Below are 17,126 nucleotides of genomic sequence, written 5' to 3' on the forward strand. Positions count from 1 at the left end.
CCAAACTCGGGCTCCTCTTGCCCCTTGGGAGCAGGGCAGGATGAGGTCCCTTGTGCCCATCCCACCAGCACTGGATGCCCGCTCCGACGCACCCACCTTCCCCCTTTCCTAGCCATGGGATCCTCTTGTGGACCTTGCACCTCCTTGAGCATCTGCACGGCTGAATGCACTGTGAGCACCACCACCATGTAATGACAGAAATCCAGAACAGAGGTTTAATGAGCAATTCCTGCCCTTGTGCTACTGCTATACGCTTAATCCTGTATGACAGCAGGGGTTTAAATAACTCTATGCACACAATGGCTTATGAGGCTATAAATATAGCCACTAACAAATAAAGAATACTGCCCTTAAACAAAAATTATTATATATTTATTATGAATATAAAACCTGCGCTGGCCAGGACTCACACAGCAGCGCTGTAAAAAAAGAACCCTCCTGGCACTACAAATCCGAAAGCCTAGAAGACTTGGTTTTGTAAAGGACCCTCACAACTGGGAATAAACCCCAAAATTTAACAATTTGTTTATTATTTTTTTAAAGTAAGTTTTCCATGTTAACAAAAAAGCAGAATAGTTTTATTTAGTGTTCATCTCACACCTTGGACAGCTGCAGCTGTCAGGCACAGAAATACAGTATTAAAATAAACTGAACAGTTGCTCATTGAAAAAATCACGCTATGCAAACCTGTGGATTGTAACATCAACAGTATAAAATGTAACAAAATTGGAATTTTAAATTTTTTTAAGCTTTTAAAGATAATAGTCCAGGCTATAAAACTATATAAGCATTGAATAAGAAATGTTAAAGTCAACAAGTCTACAACAGATACATCTTGTAAAAACTCAATAAATTATATATATATTTATAATATCTAGTAACATTTCAAATCATGCACAGTTTTGTACATTTTCTTTTTTCAGTACAGGAAAACTCAATGCTTCGAGTACTTGGAATGTACACAATTAGCAGACATTTGTAAGAAAATACCAAAAAATTCTTTTTTTATTCCAACAAAACAAAACAAAAATCTATAGAAATCTACCTTCTCAAACTTCCACTGAAGTAATCTCAAACTATAAATTATTTATTTTAGGATTTTGTGGCTCTAAGAAGGAAAAAAAAATATATCTTAAAATGAGATGCTGTCATCCTGTTATTCTGAAACATTGATATGTAATATGCATCAGAGAAAAATGGAAAGAAAGAATTCAGGATGCAATTTGCCTTGCCTCTTCGTGGCAGCAGATAAAGTCTTCTGGACAAAAAAATCCCACCCACAAAAAGCCCCCAGTCCAAACCCCTGCTTCCCCGGTCAGCTTGATCCATGCTAAAGGTCCCTCGTTCACTCGTGTGCTTTTAAACAGCTATCTGACATCGAGGAACAGCACAGCATTTTAAACACAGAAAATCAGGCATCACTGGCATTTTCCAATGTGTTAGATGCAAGAGAAATACGCAGTCGTTGCACCTCTCCTGCAAACAGTGTCACTCTTCTTGCTAGTTAGCTCACATGGCATTTCTGAAGCCCAAAATACAACAGTACTGGCAAAGGGGAAAAAAAAATTACCCCACATCACCCAAAGTCAACATTTCACTTTGCTGCATACTTGTTATTAAATCGACCACAAAGAATACCTTCATTTGAAAATAGAAAAATAAACACCCACGCCCCCTTAATGCACAGTGGTTAAACTGATGGAAGAATTCTTGGCCCTGATTTTCTGAAATATGTAAAAATCATCTTTCTGCTGCTATTTGTTTGGTTTTAACCACTGATGTACTGAAAAATAAACTTACCTTTTCTTACTGCAATCCAGGATAAACTAATATTTTTTTAACTGAATACGTACATACATACACACACACACACACACACACATATATATACACACATATATATACATATATATATATTTATAACATTAAATGTAATTTGTTAAAGGACTGTACATCTATACATTCTTTCAGTATTTCCCATAAACACAAAAGAAGAACTTGATTAATATATATTTTTTCTCCATTTTTTAATAAGTTAAAAAAAACACCCTTAAGCTCGGTGAAATTTAAAGTTTACAGTAACGCTACTACGCTATTTAAACCGATGAACAGATATGTTAATGTCTATAAATAACTTTACAAATATACATGTTAAGGTACAATTTTTAAAACAAAACTGTGAAGATATAAAACAAACAAACAATCTTTTCTTTTGCCCAGATCAGTATATCCTAGATTGCAATGCTCGTATTTTGAGACTCTCTCTCAGTACTGCTTCATGTTGCATTAGTATTATACATTCTTTTTTTTTAATATATTTAATTTTTTATATATATATATATTTATATATATATATACAGGATATATTTATAGATATATACACAGATTCTCTGGAATAAACCTTTTTGATATAAGTTAAAGGCTCTTGCCTACAGGTACCCGTAACTTCTTTCTCCGAGTCACTGCATGTAGATGGAGCCAACCCGCTGGCATCGAGGGGTGGATGCGGGAGCTGCTTCCCTCCCACAAAACACTTTGCAAGCAAAAACAAGCAAACCCCCAAAAGTGAGATTATTTTTTTTTCCCCACAAAATGGCTGTTCCCAAAGGTCAGGATGTGGCTTGAGTTGTCGTGTGGGCACCCAGGAGCCAGGTTCCCCACCAGTCTCAGATGGGTGATGCTCTCCTACCTGGGAACCCCCATGGCCACCACTGGGTCTCTGCCTGCCCCAGGGTCTGCTCCTATCTTGGCACGGCCCCATCGCTCCCAGCCCAGCGCAAGGGCTGGTGGCTGCCAAGCCTGGCCAAAGCACTGCCCTTTCAGAGGACTTGATCGACTCTTTTTTATTTTTATTTTTTTTTCATTTCTCCATCACGATTTGCATTTTACTTGATTTTTAATTCTTCTTCCAAAAAGGATTCCTTCTGTGTAGCTGGGTAGTGTGATCATGAAGCTATAAAAACGACGACAACAAAAATATAGATATTTTTATAAATATATGAATCCCTGCAGGCAACGTGGCTTTTCAGCTCCACCAAAAAGGTTCATATACAGATTGCATAAGCAAAGAATTTCTACATTCTTTACACTTTTCTTGTTTGTGTTTTTTGTTTTTTTTTTAAAAAAGGAAGATTATTTTTTTTTGTCTTCTTCGTATTGCAGGCACAGAACGGCTACTCTGGCACTCGAAATGCAAGCACGGAGCTGGGAGGTCAGCATCCCCCAGGTTCAACATTCTGCTTAGTAAAAAAAAAAACAAACCAAAAAAAAACCCCAACCCAAAATGAAAAATAAACCAAAAAAAAGTCATAGATGATAGATCATCTTGGCAAGAGATTAGTTCCTTCAGGCCAAACAGTGCTTCTTGACTTTTTATACAGCAAATGGGAGAAAAAAAAAAAAATTGTTGGTTTGTGGGTTTTTTTTTTTTACCCTGAACAGCTTGACAACAACACAAATCTCCAGGCACCACCACACAGTTCCACTGGAAGATCCTTCACTATGGTTTCGTCCTCGGCGCCCCACATTCGCACCTCCATGGGCATGCTGCCTGTCTGTCCATCCATCCATCTGTCCACCTGTCCGCCTGGGGGGTCCTCACGTCCGGATGACGCCATTGCACGGGGGGTGCTTGGGCAGGCAGGGCTCGTCAGGCAGCAGGTCATGTGCAAAAACGGAGTCATCCCCCGAGGAGCAGGTGCTGTGGGTGTCCTGGCCAGCTGGTGAGTACTGCTCAAAGGGCACTGAGAGGTCCAGGTACTCCTGCCGGGGCAATAGACCCATCAGTGCTGGCTGCCTCACACCAGGGACCAAGCAAGCCCTCCCGCACCCACCCCACCACACTCACATCAGTGGATGTCACAGTGAGGACCCTGTCCAGGTCTTCCACCAGCTGCTTGAAGGTGGGCCGTTGTGAGGGGACGGCGTGCCAGCACTCCCGCATGATCATGTACCTGCAGGAAAGGGGACTGTCATCCATGGTGGGGCTAAGTGGTGTCCACCCACTCCCAAATTGCCTGAGAGAACAGCTACGGCCAATGCAACTTCAGCCATGGTGGCCTCAGTGCACAGCCAGCTACAGCGAGCAGGAGGAGGGTTTTGTGGAGCCACGCTCCTCATTACTGGTCATCATCTCATGCATGTCTGTGCTCTCAAAGCAGGAGGAGGACCTGTCCTAAAGACAAAACACCAGAGCTACACCCCCAGACACCACCGACTAAACAAGGGCAGGCACGTTATACTGCTCAGCAGTCATGGGCTGAGCCAGAGGAGTTGGGGTTGCCAAGCCTACCGGGAGATGGCCGCACAGTCTCACAGTGGGGATGCCCCAACAGCCCAAACCACAGCCTGGGTGGTTATCTGGCTGCAGAGGGAAGGGGGAGCAGGGCGAGGTCAGCCCCCACCACACACTCACAAATCATGGGTGCAGTTTGCAGGTTTGTCCATCCGGTGGCCTTCCTTCAAGAGTTTGAAGAGTTCCTCAACAGGAATTCCTGGGTACGGAGACCCTCCCAAAGTGAAGATCTCCCATAGTAGCACTCCAAAAGACCAGCTGGAAACCAAAGAAAGATCTTTAAAATTCAATGAGTTTTTTTTACAGGCCCCCCCATATCCCCTCCCCCCTACTTGGCTTTATTTCTGTGCAGCCATGCATAGCTAACAAAGTCATCAATAGCATGACTAATTGCCTAGGCCATTTTTACTAGTTACTTGGAGATCTCTGCTGATCCAACTCAATAGCAAAGAAATCCCAGGCACCAAGTCTGAAATTGAAATGAGCATTTAATCAGATAGGTGACAGCCCATCTATCACCCCCAGCTCTTTGTTAGGTCTTCCACCAGCTCCACTGAATGGAACAAATCAAATTATTCATGCACAGCTTCACTGAATTGCAGGCTTGGAACCACAGGCCACTAATTGTGCAAGCTGATACCAAAACTTGCTTGTTACAACACTCGTTTCACTGGCCAAGCCGAGAGAAAAATACCCCAACAAAAATCAGCGGAGCACTGATGTTACACACTCCAGTCCCGCAGCTGTGCTATGGTTAGAAGTCCTCTTTTTAGAAAATATCTTTTGCCTTCTTCATTTTCTTTTTAAAAACAGGGATTATCTGTCTCCGTTTTGCTTTCACGCACGCTCACTCTCCTGTTCTCTAGCTTTGATTTATCTGTCACGCCTGCTGCAGCATTACCTAAGCATGGAAACTATGATTTAAGATCAATAAAAGCCAAAGTATGTGAAAAATACAGAAATAGAAAAGATTCATTCATCCAACTGCAAGCAGTGAGCTTTGGGGAGCAGGCAGGCTGGCTGCTGAATTACTGTAAAAATGCCATTATTGACCAGATACTGAAATAAAAAAGGCAGTGCACATGCTGAGCTACTTCAGCCCCAGCAAAGTTCAGATGCGATACAGATTTACACCTAAGGTGGGCTCTGCTGTGTGCTTACCATGCTGAGGCACTACAATGGACAAGGCAGGATTAGGAAAAATAAAGGAAATAAATGAAGCAGCAAAGTTAATCCAAGAATATATTTGTTGAATATTCTCCGATCAACTCTACCAACAGCAGAGTATCTCATCCCACGTACTCAATGAAGCGTAACTGTCTGGGGTGAAATGCGGAGGAAGCTGAGGGTAACTTTTTTTGCATGGAGTTTTTTTTGCACAAGTATTTTTGATGGCAGGACGAATCACCTCGTCTATAAACCGGACAAGAAATACCTGCCTGCCTTCCAATAATTTTCCAGAAGCTCACTAGAGATCCTCAGATGAAAGCAACTAGATAATGGTAAAATAAAACCACATGTGCAAAGCTGCAGCTTGGAATTGATTCAATTTGCTTTTGCATCCCCAGGCACCCCAGCAGTGAATGAGCCCTGCTCACGCTTAGCAGTATGCTTGTCTTTAAGATACTATAGGTGTTGATTTCCCTGTCATTTCAAATTTTTTTTAGAAGTGCGGGTATGCTTACACATCGCTTTGGTGAGTATAGACCCGGTCAAACAAGGCTTCTGGAGCCATCCATTTCACAGGCAGCCGACCCTGTAATTAGGAAGACAATGGGAACATCCCATCAGCATATTCCCCCAGCCAACAGGGCACCATCTGAATCTTCTGTTCTAATCCAGTTTGAAACATTTTCATTAACAACCACATCTGCCTTCCCGGTCACTGCGCAAAGCTGTAGTGGTCACATATAAACAGATTAAAACATTTGATCCCTGGATCTTTGCTGACAATCTTTGCAGCAAACGCTCTCTGCAGAGGACTGTATTTCACTGCCAAGGCAGGTTTAATGTATCAGCACATCTACAGCTTTGCATGGGAACAGCCTCAACTGCTCGTAACGCAGCTAGCTCTGCAGCAGACCATGGGACACCACTTTCAGCTCTTTGGTTGGAAGAAGCAGTTGACTCCAAGCCCAAACCTGGCTTAGGCTGAACTTGAAGGGAAACTTCCAAGAGTGAAGGCAAGGGCCACATCCTCTAATAAACAAATCCTGATCCTGCTGGAGGCTAAAGGAGGAGGCCTGATCCCAGGTTTCCAGGGGAACATCCTACATCAGGGTCATAAACATGGGCTGTCACATGTGAGAAATATGAGATGAGAAAGACTAGATTAATCATAATTCTTTGGGGCTTTGCTTGGCCCCTGGAGGGAATCTGAAAGGAGTAGTTTGTGTCTGAGGCATAATTTGGCTGTGGGGGGGACTTTGTCCTCTTCTGACCCATTGTCTCACTGGGAGAAACAACCAGAGATAGGACATAGGCAGGATACACAAATGGGATTATGCTCCCAGCTGTCCTGAAACAGGGAAAATCCATCTGATCTGTGATTAAAATTCCCCAAGAATTTTTATTAATTTATGATTAAGAAATCCCAGCAATTAAGAAAAGATTTCTGATATGATATTGCAAAGGATCGGTATGGGCACGGTGGACATTTAGACCCCTTGCAGTTGCAAGGTCCTTAACGTTCTGTTATGCCCTCAACCTCTTTGACCACCATCTCCGCACTCTGTGGTAGTTGTGGCTTTTGCTCAGAGCTCAACACCTCTCTCCAGCCCTTCACTTGTAAATTCATCTCTACGGAAAGTATAAACGATGCTGGGACTCAGCCCTTGTCTTGGACCATCTTCTCACCCTTGGAGTCAAGGACCTCAGTTGTAAAAAAGAGTGAAATGCATGAAAGCCAGGTAGCTCAGGTATACAAAAAGTGACATTCCTCTGCCAAGGCCTCTGGTGGGACAGAAGTTGGCTCCTTGGGACCTTATGAACAGTAGTGTAGGAGACTGGAAAGGGCTCCATGCCCCTGTGGTAAAAACCTCAGTTTCTCTTAGTTTGGCCAGAGATGAGACCTCACAACCAGCTGCAAGCAGCAGCAGTATCTGTCAGGAAGAAAACAGATGGTGGGTGGAGTCTGGGACCAGCATATCTACAGTCCCTCACTAGATGAGGCCACCGACAGATTTCTTCCTCCTAAGCCCCTCTAGAAAGTGAGATGTGGGACAAGGGCCACTTGCTGCATGGATGACCGAGTTCCCTGCCAGAAGGAGAACTGCATGTGCTTGGCAGCCCTGTACTTACATTGGTGGTTTTCTTGTAATAGTCGATGTTGTGAACGTCTCTAGCGAGGCCAAAATCAGCAATTTTCATCACATTGTCTTCAGTGACTAACACGTTCCTGGCTGCCAAGTCGCGATGAATGCACTGTGAAAGGTGAGCAAGTCAATAAATAAGGGCTTGTTAGCTGCTTGCGCCTGGAACCAACAGCACCACGTGGTTTATGAGCTGCTGTTTCATTGACTCCCAAGCTCATAAAGCTGTGGGCACTGCTTAACTCCTCGCTTTCTGTGTCACTGCCCCATCATGCATACTTGGTGGGAGCCACCTCTTAGCAACACCTAATCGGCAGCCTCAGCGCTGACACAGCCACGTGGCTTTTCTCTCCAAAGGGGATACACAGACAAGAAAGCCAAAGCTCCTTTTCTGTGGGCGCTTACTGGAATGTGAAGCTGTCTTTCTGCCCTGCTTCCTCCAGGAAGAGGAGCGCAGGCTCACGTTTGAAGGGAAAAAAATCCTCAAATGAAGACGCCCCCAGTACATCCACCACACACAGAATCATAGAACAGTTTGGGTTGGAAGGGACCTTTAAAGGTCACCTAGTCTGATGCCCAACATCATAGCTGTTACCTAAGAAAGCAGCTCAATTAGCCTGCGCTGTGCAGAAAGCAGTTTAAAGCCACCATGAACCATCCACCCTGAGCTGCAGCCACAGGATGAACATGTCTGACATGTGAAGTGGAAACTGCTCTTGCCGCTGCGCTCCCTGCCCGCAAAAAGAGGTCACGCCGGCTGGTGCACAGTTTCGTGAACCCAAAGCCTGATTCTCCACTTGCTGATGCCAGGGTAAATCAGGACTAGTCCCATGCCATGATGTAAGAAAATGCAGCAGCTGGCTCAGTGTCAGCAGAATGCTCCCCAAGGAGCATCCTAGGCGTGGCCACGCACGGAGCCAAATGCACTGCCAGGTCCGCTCCTACCAAGCCTACGTGTGCTGGTGAGAGCTGCAAATGCATGAGCTACACCCAGGATCTCAGCTTCCTTGTGAGTGCTCTGCATCTTTAGCCATCTCAGAAGGAAGATGGGGGGAACAAGGGTTCAGCAGCTCCTGACTGCTGTCTAACGTAACATCTCCCATGGTGGAAGCTCACAACTTGGTGTGATGCTCACCATGACCGCTGCTGCCTGAGCCTTAGGATGGCACATGTGAAAGTTACCTTTACGAGCGTGGTGAAGACAGGCACCAAGGTCTGGGTTGCTTGTGCTTTCATACGCCTTTTGGGGATGCTAACGGGCCTGCAGGTGACAGCAAGGGCTGTACAGCTGCATGGCACATGGATGCAGCCAGCATACGGGAACTTCTGCATACAGATGAAGCCTCCAGTAAAAAACTCGAGATACTTCATATCAAAAATTCTGGTCTCTAAAGGGAGAAGCCTGCAACGTTTTGCCTGAGGTTGTCCTGCACACCACACATACCGAACATTGCGTGCTTTCCAAAACATGGGTCTGACTGACACTTCTTCCAAATGAGGTTTCTCAGCTCACCTTCTGAGATGCCAAGTACTCCATGCCCCGGGCCACCTGGTAGGCGCAGGAAACCAGGTCTTTAAATGTCAGCTGCTCTTCAGGCAGCTTGCAGGTGTCGAAGGAATAGTCCATGCCAGGTGGGCGACGTGCCCTGAGGTATTCCCGCAAATTCCCCTTTGATGCATATTCCACCAACACGTAGAGTGGTCCTGCAAGTAAGAGCACATCAGCATCCAGCAGAGGAACAGCCAACCACTGAAACCCAGTCTGGGACATTTTGGGCAGCCAGTAAGCAATTGCATGGAAGGGACAGTCAAACCTGAGCCTCCCACGGCCCTGTGAGCACCAGGCTGCTTTGCTACATACCATCCTGTGTGCAGGCACCAAGGAGGTTAATAATGTTTTTATGCTTCCCAATCATTTTCATCATTTCCATCTCAGAGACCAGATCAGAAAGGTCCTTGTCTGTGGCATCATCTGCAGAAAGCAAGACAGGAAAGGAAAAAAATGTCAGCAAGAGTATCAGTATTTTGGCAAGTGGTTAATAAAACTGCTGCATAGTCATTTGGTGGGAACAGTACTCAAAATATGGCAGTATTAGTTTTTATTCCACTTTGGGAAGAAGAATCAAAATAAAACCAAAACCTAGTATCACCAAAAAAAAGATAAACCCCCAAATAAATGGAGATAAAGATAAATGCCCATATGGAAATCAATAAACCCCTCACCTTCTGTTACATCCTGGTAAGTTAAGCAAAACAGTCAGTTTTGGCACTTGGGATCGTTTTGATTTTCTGATTGTTTCCCTCCCTCGTCTCCAGGGGCAATGAGTTAAGGATGGTGGAAGGTCAGAGCTAGGAGAGGGGTTACAGGAAGCAATGTACTTTTTGCAAGGAGAACTGCAATTTTTCTACGAAAGCTATGTGCATCTTTTCTACTTTTCTAAAAAAGTAGAAAAATAGGGAGACGCCTCCCCAAATGAATGCTTTGGTTTGGGAAGATGTAAATGTTCCTGCTCCCAAAACCAGCTTCAGAATGGACTGAAGGAAATGTAAAGTAAACATCCTTTTCTGATAAGAAATCCTATTTTTTAAAAGTGTCACCCCATGTAACCTTAACCCTGGGCTGCTCACTGCTGGAACATCTGCCCTGCTTGCCCCAGCTGAATTCCTCAGGGTGATTTTGTCTGTGTGCTGTCCAGTTGCTGTGTGGAGTAGAAGGATGTGAAGCAGAGACTCATCCAGAGGTGCCCAGCGACTCCCCCATTTTTGGCCTCCCTTTAACCTCTCAGGAGTTTGGGATCAAGTTTCTTCAATTAACAAGCTCCTCAAGGAGTCTCTCAAGTGGATTTCTGCAAGCTCCACCTAAGCTTGTTGCACAAGCTTTTGCTAGAACAGGCAGCACTTGCTATGGGAGGGCTAAGGAGTGGGCTGATTCACAGAGCTGGCTAGAAGTGAAGGGGGTTCCCCTTCTTCTCAGGGATGCTATTACCCCTTGGCAGAGAACTGGGTTAATTCCCAGGCCCTCTTCCTGATGGGATTTGCACTTTTTGTGCTCTCCAAGGAGACAGCCCTCACCCCCAGGCTATGTGGGTGAAGGGGAAGAAAGGTTGTTCTTGCTTTCTTCTGTTGAATCTGTTTGTACAAAAGACTTAAAAGAGAGGCAAGGAGAGGAAATCCTAGCGCGGCATGCTGTTCTGTCCTCTGTGGACTCCCCATACCTTTTAACATCTTGACAGCAACCGTGATGGCTTTGTTTGGCTTGTCCTTATCAATCCCAATCGCTTCTGCCATCACCACTTGGCCAAAACACCCCTCACCGAGCGGTTTTCCCAAGGTCAGGCTGAAGGGAGAACAAGCAGGCACATGAGTGGGTACCGGGGTGGCGACACTACTGCAGGCACAGAGACCCCAACCCGTAGTTTTGACTGACCGAGAGCGTGCCAATTCCCACTTGGGATCCGGAGGCAGTTCCAGCTCAGAGACATTGGCCAGCATCGGCCCATCGCTGGAAGAGAGACGTGTAATCCGGACCAGGGGCGTGTTGGAATTCATGGAAGAGTTGGACTCCAACGACACCTGCTTGGGTAGAGCAAATGAAGTGTTATTGCCAACTGTATTCCCAGGGCAGGCAGCGCCTGAAATGGATCACTGAGGGGGTTTGAGCTATCTTTGCCCACTGACACCTTTCCAGTGATTTCTAAATGGGCAGTCTCCCACACCCTCCACCTCTCTCTCCTCTCCTCCCATCCTTGCAGAAATGCACTGATCTAAGCACCGGTGGTCAGGGTTTCAGCTGGTGGAAAGAAGCGACAGGTCAGCCAGTGCCCTCCAGCAGGCAGCAGGTATATAATCTGTACATTTGTTCCGTGTGCATCTCCACAGCACTTACAGCCTATGGAGTGACTTCTGTTCTTGCACTGTAGATGCCCACCACAAGCTTGCAGCCAAAGCCATAAAATCTGTATCCTCCGCCACGTGGTTTCACGTGGTGCCTTTTGCTCCTGCCTCTCTGCAATTACGCGCAGCAGAGCATCTCTAATGGCACAGAGGAAGAGGACCCTCTCCCACCTCCATGAGAATTGCTCTGGGTTCAGTGACCTCTGTGAAAGCAGGGCACAACTGAACATCTTCTTGCTCCCCAAATCCCTGCTCCACCAGGGAGCCTCGACTAAACTGCTGCCCTGCAAGACGTGCTTTCTGCATCATCCATAGCTGCACTGCCACCCCCCTCAGACAGGGGCAACAGAAATGTGGCTGCCTGGGAGCTGCTCATGAACCAGAGCCAGCTGCCACCACCTACTGCTCCACTGGAACAGGAACAAATGAATAACGGGTTTAAAATCCTAGACTGCAGCCAACTTATGTCCCTCTTGGGCAATGATTTTCTGGTAGAGCTTCTCACCTAGAGAGAAAATTTCAAAGCAGGGGCAGGGGGAAAGGGGGATGGCCATAGGGGGGAATAGGAATCTTGTATCTACTTTCTGTTACCTGTCTCTTGAGTGGAAATTTGGAGACTTTCTGTACAGTGGGGGTGTTCATGGCTTTTTTGTTTGGCATTTTCATCTTGTAGATAGTCACACTGATCAGCACCACAACGAAGAGACCAAAGCCAGTGCCGTAACTGAGAACGCCAGTGTACACTGAGCCTGAATCATCCATTTCCATGAGCTCCTCCGCTGCGGGGTGACAAGAGATGGCAGTCAGGACTGGGCAGGTAGCTGCCTGCACACAACTACACACGTGCAGTGCAAAGAATTTGAGGAGAACTTGCTCAGCTATGCCAATCTGCTGAGTAACTTCAGTAAGGGCACCCTCCTAGGCCAGTGGTTTTCTACCTGTGGCTGCAGCTAAAACATCCGTTCAGTCTGCCTTTTTGGGGGTAACCTTACTGCCTGCTGACGCAGCCCTGGGATTTCTAACTTCAGCTCACGGGCTGAAAACCACTGCTCTAGGCTGAAGGCATCTTCATGTGTGCGTGCTGTCCCTCTGACCCAGATTTTGCTTTCCCTGCACATCCACACCACATACCTGGATGCCTTGTATGTGCAAAGGCTGCAGGACTGGGGTTTGCTGCACTTTGCCAATTCGGCTTCTCCAGCAAAGATTTCCACTGGACCAGTGACTGCCCTGAGGGACCAAGGGGCTTGAGGGGCACGCAGGGGTAAGGCATCACACAAGAGAAAAAGCTTCATAAGAGCAATTTGAAGAATTATTTCATAAAACTTAGTTCTCCTGGGAAGAGGCTGAAGGTCTGGCCCAGAGAGATGGCAGCGTTGGGAGGGTAATGGCATGAGCCCATCAGCAGTGGCTACCTGCTAGCATGACTTTCTGGGGACCACCAAAGCTCAGCTGTGTTTCTCCCCTTGTTCCTTTCAGGACAGGCACGTAGACCAGAGGACAGGGTCACGGTGGGACTGGTCTTCTGTTCCCCAAAGGTGTGCTGGCATCAGAGGAACAGTCAGCAGTGAGAAACTTTATAATGAAGTCATGCTGGTGAGGTTAGCTCGCTAATGGCTTGTGTACATCACTGCTGCCCCAAAGCAGTGTCTTTGGCAAGCAGCGGGAGCTTTCCCCTGGCAGCAGCAGGCTCCGAGTCTGGTCTTTGGTGGCTGTGTCCCAGGGAACACGGGGAAAAGGCTGATGGTGACACTGGGGGCTGCATCAGCCTGTGTGCCAGCCCTGCAGGGCCAGATCCTGCCAAGCGGCCATCTCCTCCTGCGAGGAAGGGTTACCAGATCTCCCAGGATTGGGCATTATGGTTGGTGCCACAGCTCTTGCTGCCTTGGCTCGCACCATCTTGGCCTCTGCTTCACACACCTCTCTCATAGCGTGGACAGCATTTAACAAGCAGAGGTTCCCCAGGTGGGCTGTATCCCACAGCCTCCCTGTGGGCAGTGCTTCAGCGCCTGCTGCTGCACAGGCGACTGTCCTCCACTGCATCTGACTTCAATATAAAGTTCCACTTCAGTTTTTTTGGTGGTTTTTCTCCTGCTTATTCTTTGCTTAAAAAGAGGTGTGAGTTCAAACATTATAAAAGCAGTGTTAACAGTCAGATGAGACAGAGATACTCAAAATAACAGTCTTCTAACCAAAGGAAATGATTTCTTTCGTCCAGTGGATGGCAGAAGCAGAAACAGGATCAGATCAGCTATTACAGAGCTGGCAAATGAACAGAGAAAAGACCAGCAGATCCCACTGGCAGCAGGGTTGGGCATGGAGACCTTCTTCAGCCCCAGTAAAAGTGACTACATCCGAACCATCCGCACAGATAAAGTCAATATTAGAAATGCCAAAGTTTCCAGTTCCTAAACACATCCTGAGATGGATGTGTTGCAAGATGGACCCAAATGTGGTCTACAACTGAGTGAGCCAAAGTCGGGTGTATAGTATTTTGGGTGCCCTTGCAGTAAGGGTCTACTGAACATACTCCTGGTCTGTTCCTACACTGCAAGGCACAGCACCCATAAGATTCAATATGAATATTGCTGGTGCTTTCCTGGACTGTGCTCAAGGCTGCCCTGTAGCCAGAGGCAGATTCTGTAGGTGAAGGGACAGCAGAGCCTCATTCCCCTCTTTTGGAGAGCAAGCTCCTCTGTTGCATATTCTGTGGTGGCTTCATTGTCAATGAGAGCTTTGCACATGGAAGCACCACAAAACTGAGGTCATTCTGGCCACTGGTTTCAAGGCCACTGCAGCCTTCATCAATCCCAGCTGGAGCAGGCAGCATGCAATGCCCCTGGGAGCCAGAACTCCTGGGCTCTATCTACAGATGACTCTCCTCGACCTTCTGTGTGAGATCGCTATCTTGGCCTGTTCATCTGTGAAGTGGAAACCATGCTACAGGCAGGGACGGGTGTACTCACACCAAGAACTTATGTATCTAATTTTAGGCTAAGGTATGAGCTTAGACAGAAAGCTTTCACCGTAAGATGATCCACAGTCCATGTCCAATTCAAGCGCCCTGGATCATCTGCTGCAAAGGTTTTCTTCTCCCACTGGCAGTGTAAGAAGAAAAATCTCCTGATTTTGGCGCTTAACAGTCAGGAGAGGCTGTGAACACCTTCCTGTTATCTAGATCAAAAAAGATACTGGGCATTTTATTTGCTTACTGCAGTAAATAATTTTTATCCTGAGATGCAATGCAAAGTGTCAGCTGTGAGTATGCAACAGAGGTCTGCAGCAAATCCCAGAGGAGAGCCCTCCCTGGATAACGCCCCCGCTTCCAAGCAAGGGGTGGACTGCAGGAACTTGGCATTTCTAAAGCAAATTGTCAAGGCACCCTGGAGAGGGAGGGAGAGGCCAGCACAGAAGGAAATACCTGGTAGCACCGTCAGCCAAGCAGAGTGATGTGAGAACCCAATAGAATTCCCTGCGAGACAAGTATATTCCCCAGCATCCTCAAAAGTAACATTTCGCAAGTACAGAATCTCTAGCTCCTTATCCGTTGTGTTAACACCTGCCGTCTATGGGGAAAAAAAAACACACACATATAGAAAGAGGGAAAACAGAGAATAAGCCACATTCCCAGCAAGTGTGAGGACACCACAGGCAAATTTCAAAAGCAGATTAAGGTGGGTTGTTTTTTATTTTCCAATGGCCCATCTTCCATATTTATTTACTCATTCCCCTCTGCAACCTGTAGTCAAAAGCAAAAAAAAGCTCCCTTCACCAGGTTCTTACTCTGTCCCACTAAAGAAGCATGCAAGCAAAAGCATCCAAATGAAAAATTGCCCCCACAATATGACTGACCTTGGGTTAGTAGGGTGAGCACGAGGTGGGGGGTGGGGTGGGGTGGGGTGGGGTGGGGTGGGGGGGTGGGAAGAAAGATGGTAAAAGAGGAAAGATGGAAAGAAAGGAGGGGAGATGTAGTGGAGAAAGACTCAAGTGCTGATCAGAGGAATATACAAATATTTTGGTTCCTTAGTTCATCGGAAAATACACAGTTTTAGAATTTTTCAGAATGTTTTCAAAGTGGACTTCTCAAAGCTATACATTGATTACCCAGCCCTCGATACTGTAGTGTAACTTAGGCCGGTAACAAGAAGGTGCCTGCAAAGAACTTCCCTGCAGTGGCACTGAGCAACACAGCAGCCAAACGCTCCGGGCTGGAGTCAAACTCCAGAGCCCATGAGGTTGCTGCTGCTTTCTATTTAATGTGTTTGCTTGCATGAGCCAATGCTGACATCTATTTCTCCATTACTTCGCCAAGGGACAGAACTGATTGTATCAGGTTTATGGGTGAAAATCTTAAAACGGCTTGGTTTTCCGGAGCTTTGAACATCACAGGTCATTAACATGCAATTCTGTTATCAGCACTCAATTGTAACGAAGGGAGAGGAATAAAAGTGTGAAGAATTGATAGCAAAATTTGACAGTCATTTTATTGTGGGAATTTTTCCATGGCAATTGCTGTATAGGCGTTACATTCTCGTAAAAAAAAAATTAGCAAGAAAATAAGATAAAGCCATTCAGCGTCAGTTGACAGGGTATAATACAAAATGAATAGTAATTTTAATCACTAGCTTCTTTAAAATGTTATAGCTCATTCTTGCAGTTGCCAGGGCCTTGGGACAGAGTCTGTGGTTTACCTGGTTTTGGTTTGCGAATGTGGAGCCAAAAGGGTTTTTCGGCTATGCCTACGAAATTGTTGGCTCTACACAGATATTCTCCTTCATCTTGTTCTGTCACATTGAACAGATTTAGGTTAGCATCGGCTTCAGCGTTTTTACTGATCCAAGACTGCAGGAACAGACAGAAACCTGAACTTCAGTAAACCAAACAATACCTCCATCGCACCTACATCAGCTAGGATTGACTGTTCACGGCTATTCCCTTTTTGGCTGTGGCAACATCCCCGGCTCACCCCGTGGTGAGAGACCTAACCCAGGGCCTGGGTGAAGAAAAGAAGTTGCATTTGGCCCCCAAACCATGTGCAAATGAACTCCCTTCCCTTCACACATGCAATTTCTCCTTTAAAACAGACCAGTTTCCCACTTCTCCATCTGACAGCAGCCAAAGGCCCTACAGTTTCCTAATAACTCTGCAGACAGGAGCACCAGAGAAACGGCTTAAACATAGATTTGTGTTTGCAACCCGGCTCAGCAAATACTGTTTCAATTATCAGATTCCAAAATAGAATTTGGAAACAAAATGTAAGCAGTGGCGGTCTGAAACTCGCTGCTGACTTTGCCTTTCAGAAATTAGCTGTAATTTTTTCCACTGCTTATAGGAGCCTCTTCTTTACTAAATAAAGTGGTGCATATAAATCAAACAAACTTCAGACTCTTAAGCAAGGGTTTTATTTCTCTTATTCCAGGCTGCTACAACAGCACATCAGTTTTTTCCCTTAACAGTTGTTTTTATTTTGGTTGAAAATGCACAACTGTTTTGGGTGGCCTCAGAAGTAGCCTAGGGACTGTCTAGAAAAAATATCAGCTTCAGTTCTGGAAATGAAAATAAAAAAATTGCTCTTCTCATTTTTGGCCTTACGGTCTCCAGCTCAGCCTCAGTGCCTTCGACTGCAA

At 46.0% G+C, this 17,126-nt stretch overlaps 1 protein-coding gene across 4 annotated transcripts in view; it reads right to left on the minus strand.

The window, feature by feature from the left end:
- Positions 1 to 350: 350 nt before the first annotated feature.
- FGFR3 (fibroblast growth factor receptor 3) overlaps positions 351 to 17,126 on the minus strand; it is a 58,676-nt gene continuing 41,900 nt past the window's right edge. Inside the window, exons 8-18 of one of the 4 annotated variants that reach the window (XM_056354046.1) lie at positions 14,921 to 15,065; positions 12,091 to 12,278; positions 11,033 to 11,178; positions 10,821 to 10,942; positions 9,467 to 9,577; positions 9,119 to 9,309; positions 7,595 to 7,717; positions 5,980 to 6,050; positions 4,415 to 4,552; positions 3,848 to 3,953; positions 351 to 3,762 (exon numbers count right to left, since the gene is read on the minus strand). In XM_056354046.1, the coding sequence (XP_056210021.1) occupies positions 3,598 to 3,762; positions 3,848 to 3,953; positions 4,415 to 4,552; positions 5,980 to 6,050; positions 7,595 to 7,717; positions 9,119 to 9,309; positions 9,467 to 9,577; positions 10,821 to 10,942; positions 11,033 to 11,178; positions 12,091 to 12,278; positions 14,921 to 15,065 (1,506 nt within the window). In that variant the 3' untranslated portion in view covers positions 351 to 3,597. Of the gene's footprint in view, positions 3,763 to 3,847; positions 3,954 to 4,414; positions 4,553 to 5,979; positions 6,051 to 7,594; positions 7,718 to 9,118; positions 9,310 to 9,466; positions 9,578 to 10,820; positions 10,943 to 11,032; positions 11,182 to 12,090; positions 12,279 to 14,920; positions 15,066 to 16,190; positions 16,342 to 17,126 lie in introns of all 4 variants that reach the window. The other 3 variants (XM_056354038.1, XM_056354031.1, XM_056354022.1) reach the window with 3 other exon arrangements.

The sequence above is a fragment of the Falco biarmicus genome, chromosome 1 (assembly GCF_023638135.1).
Source record: "Falco biarmicus isolate bFalBia1 chromosome 1, bFalBia1.pri, whole genome shotgun sequence".
Lineage (NCBI taxonomy): Eukaryota > Metazoa > Chordata > Aves > Falconiformes > Falconidae > Falco > Falco biarmicus.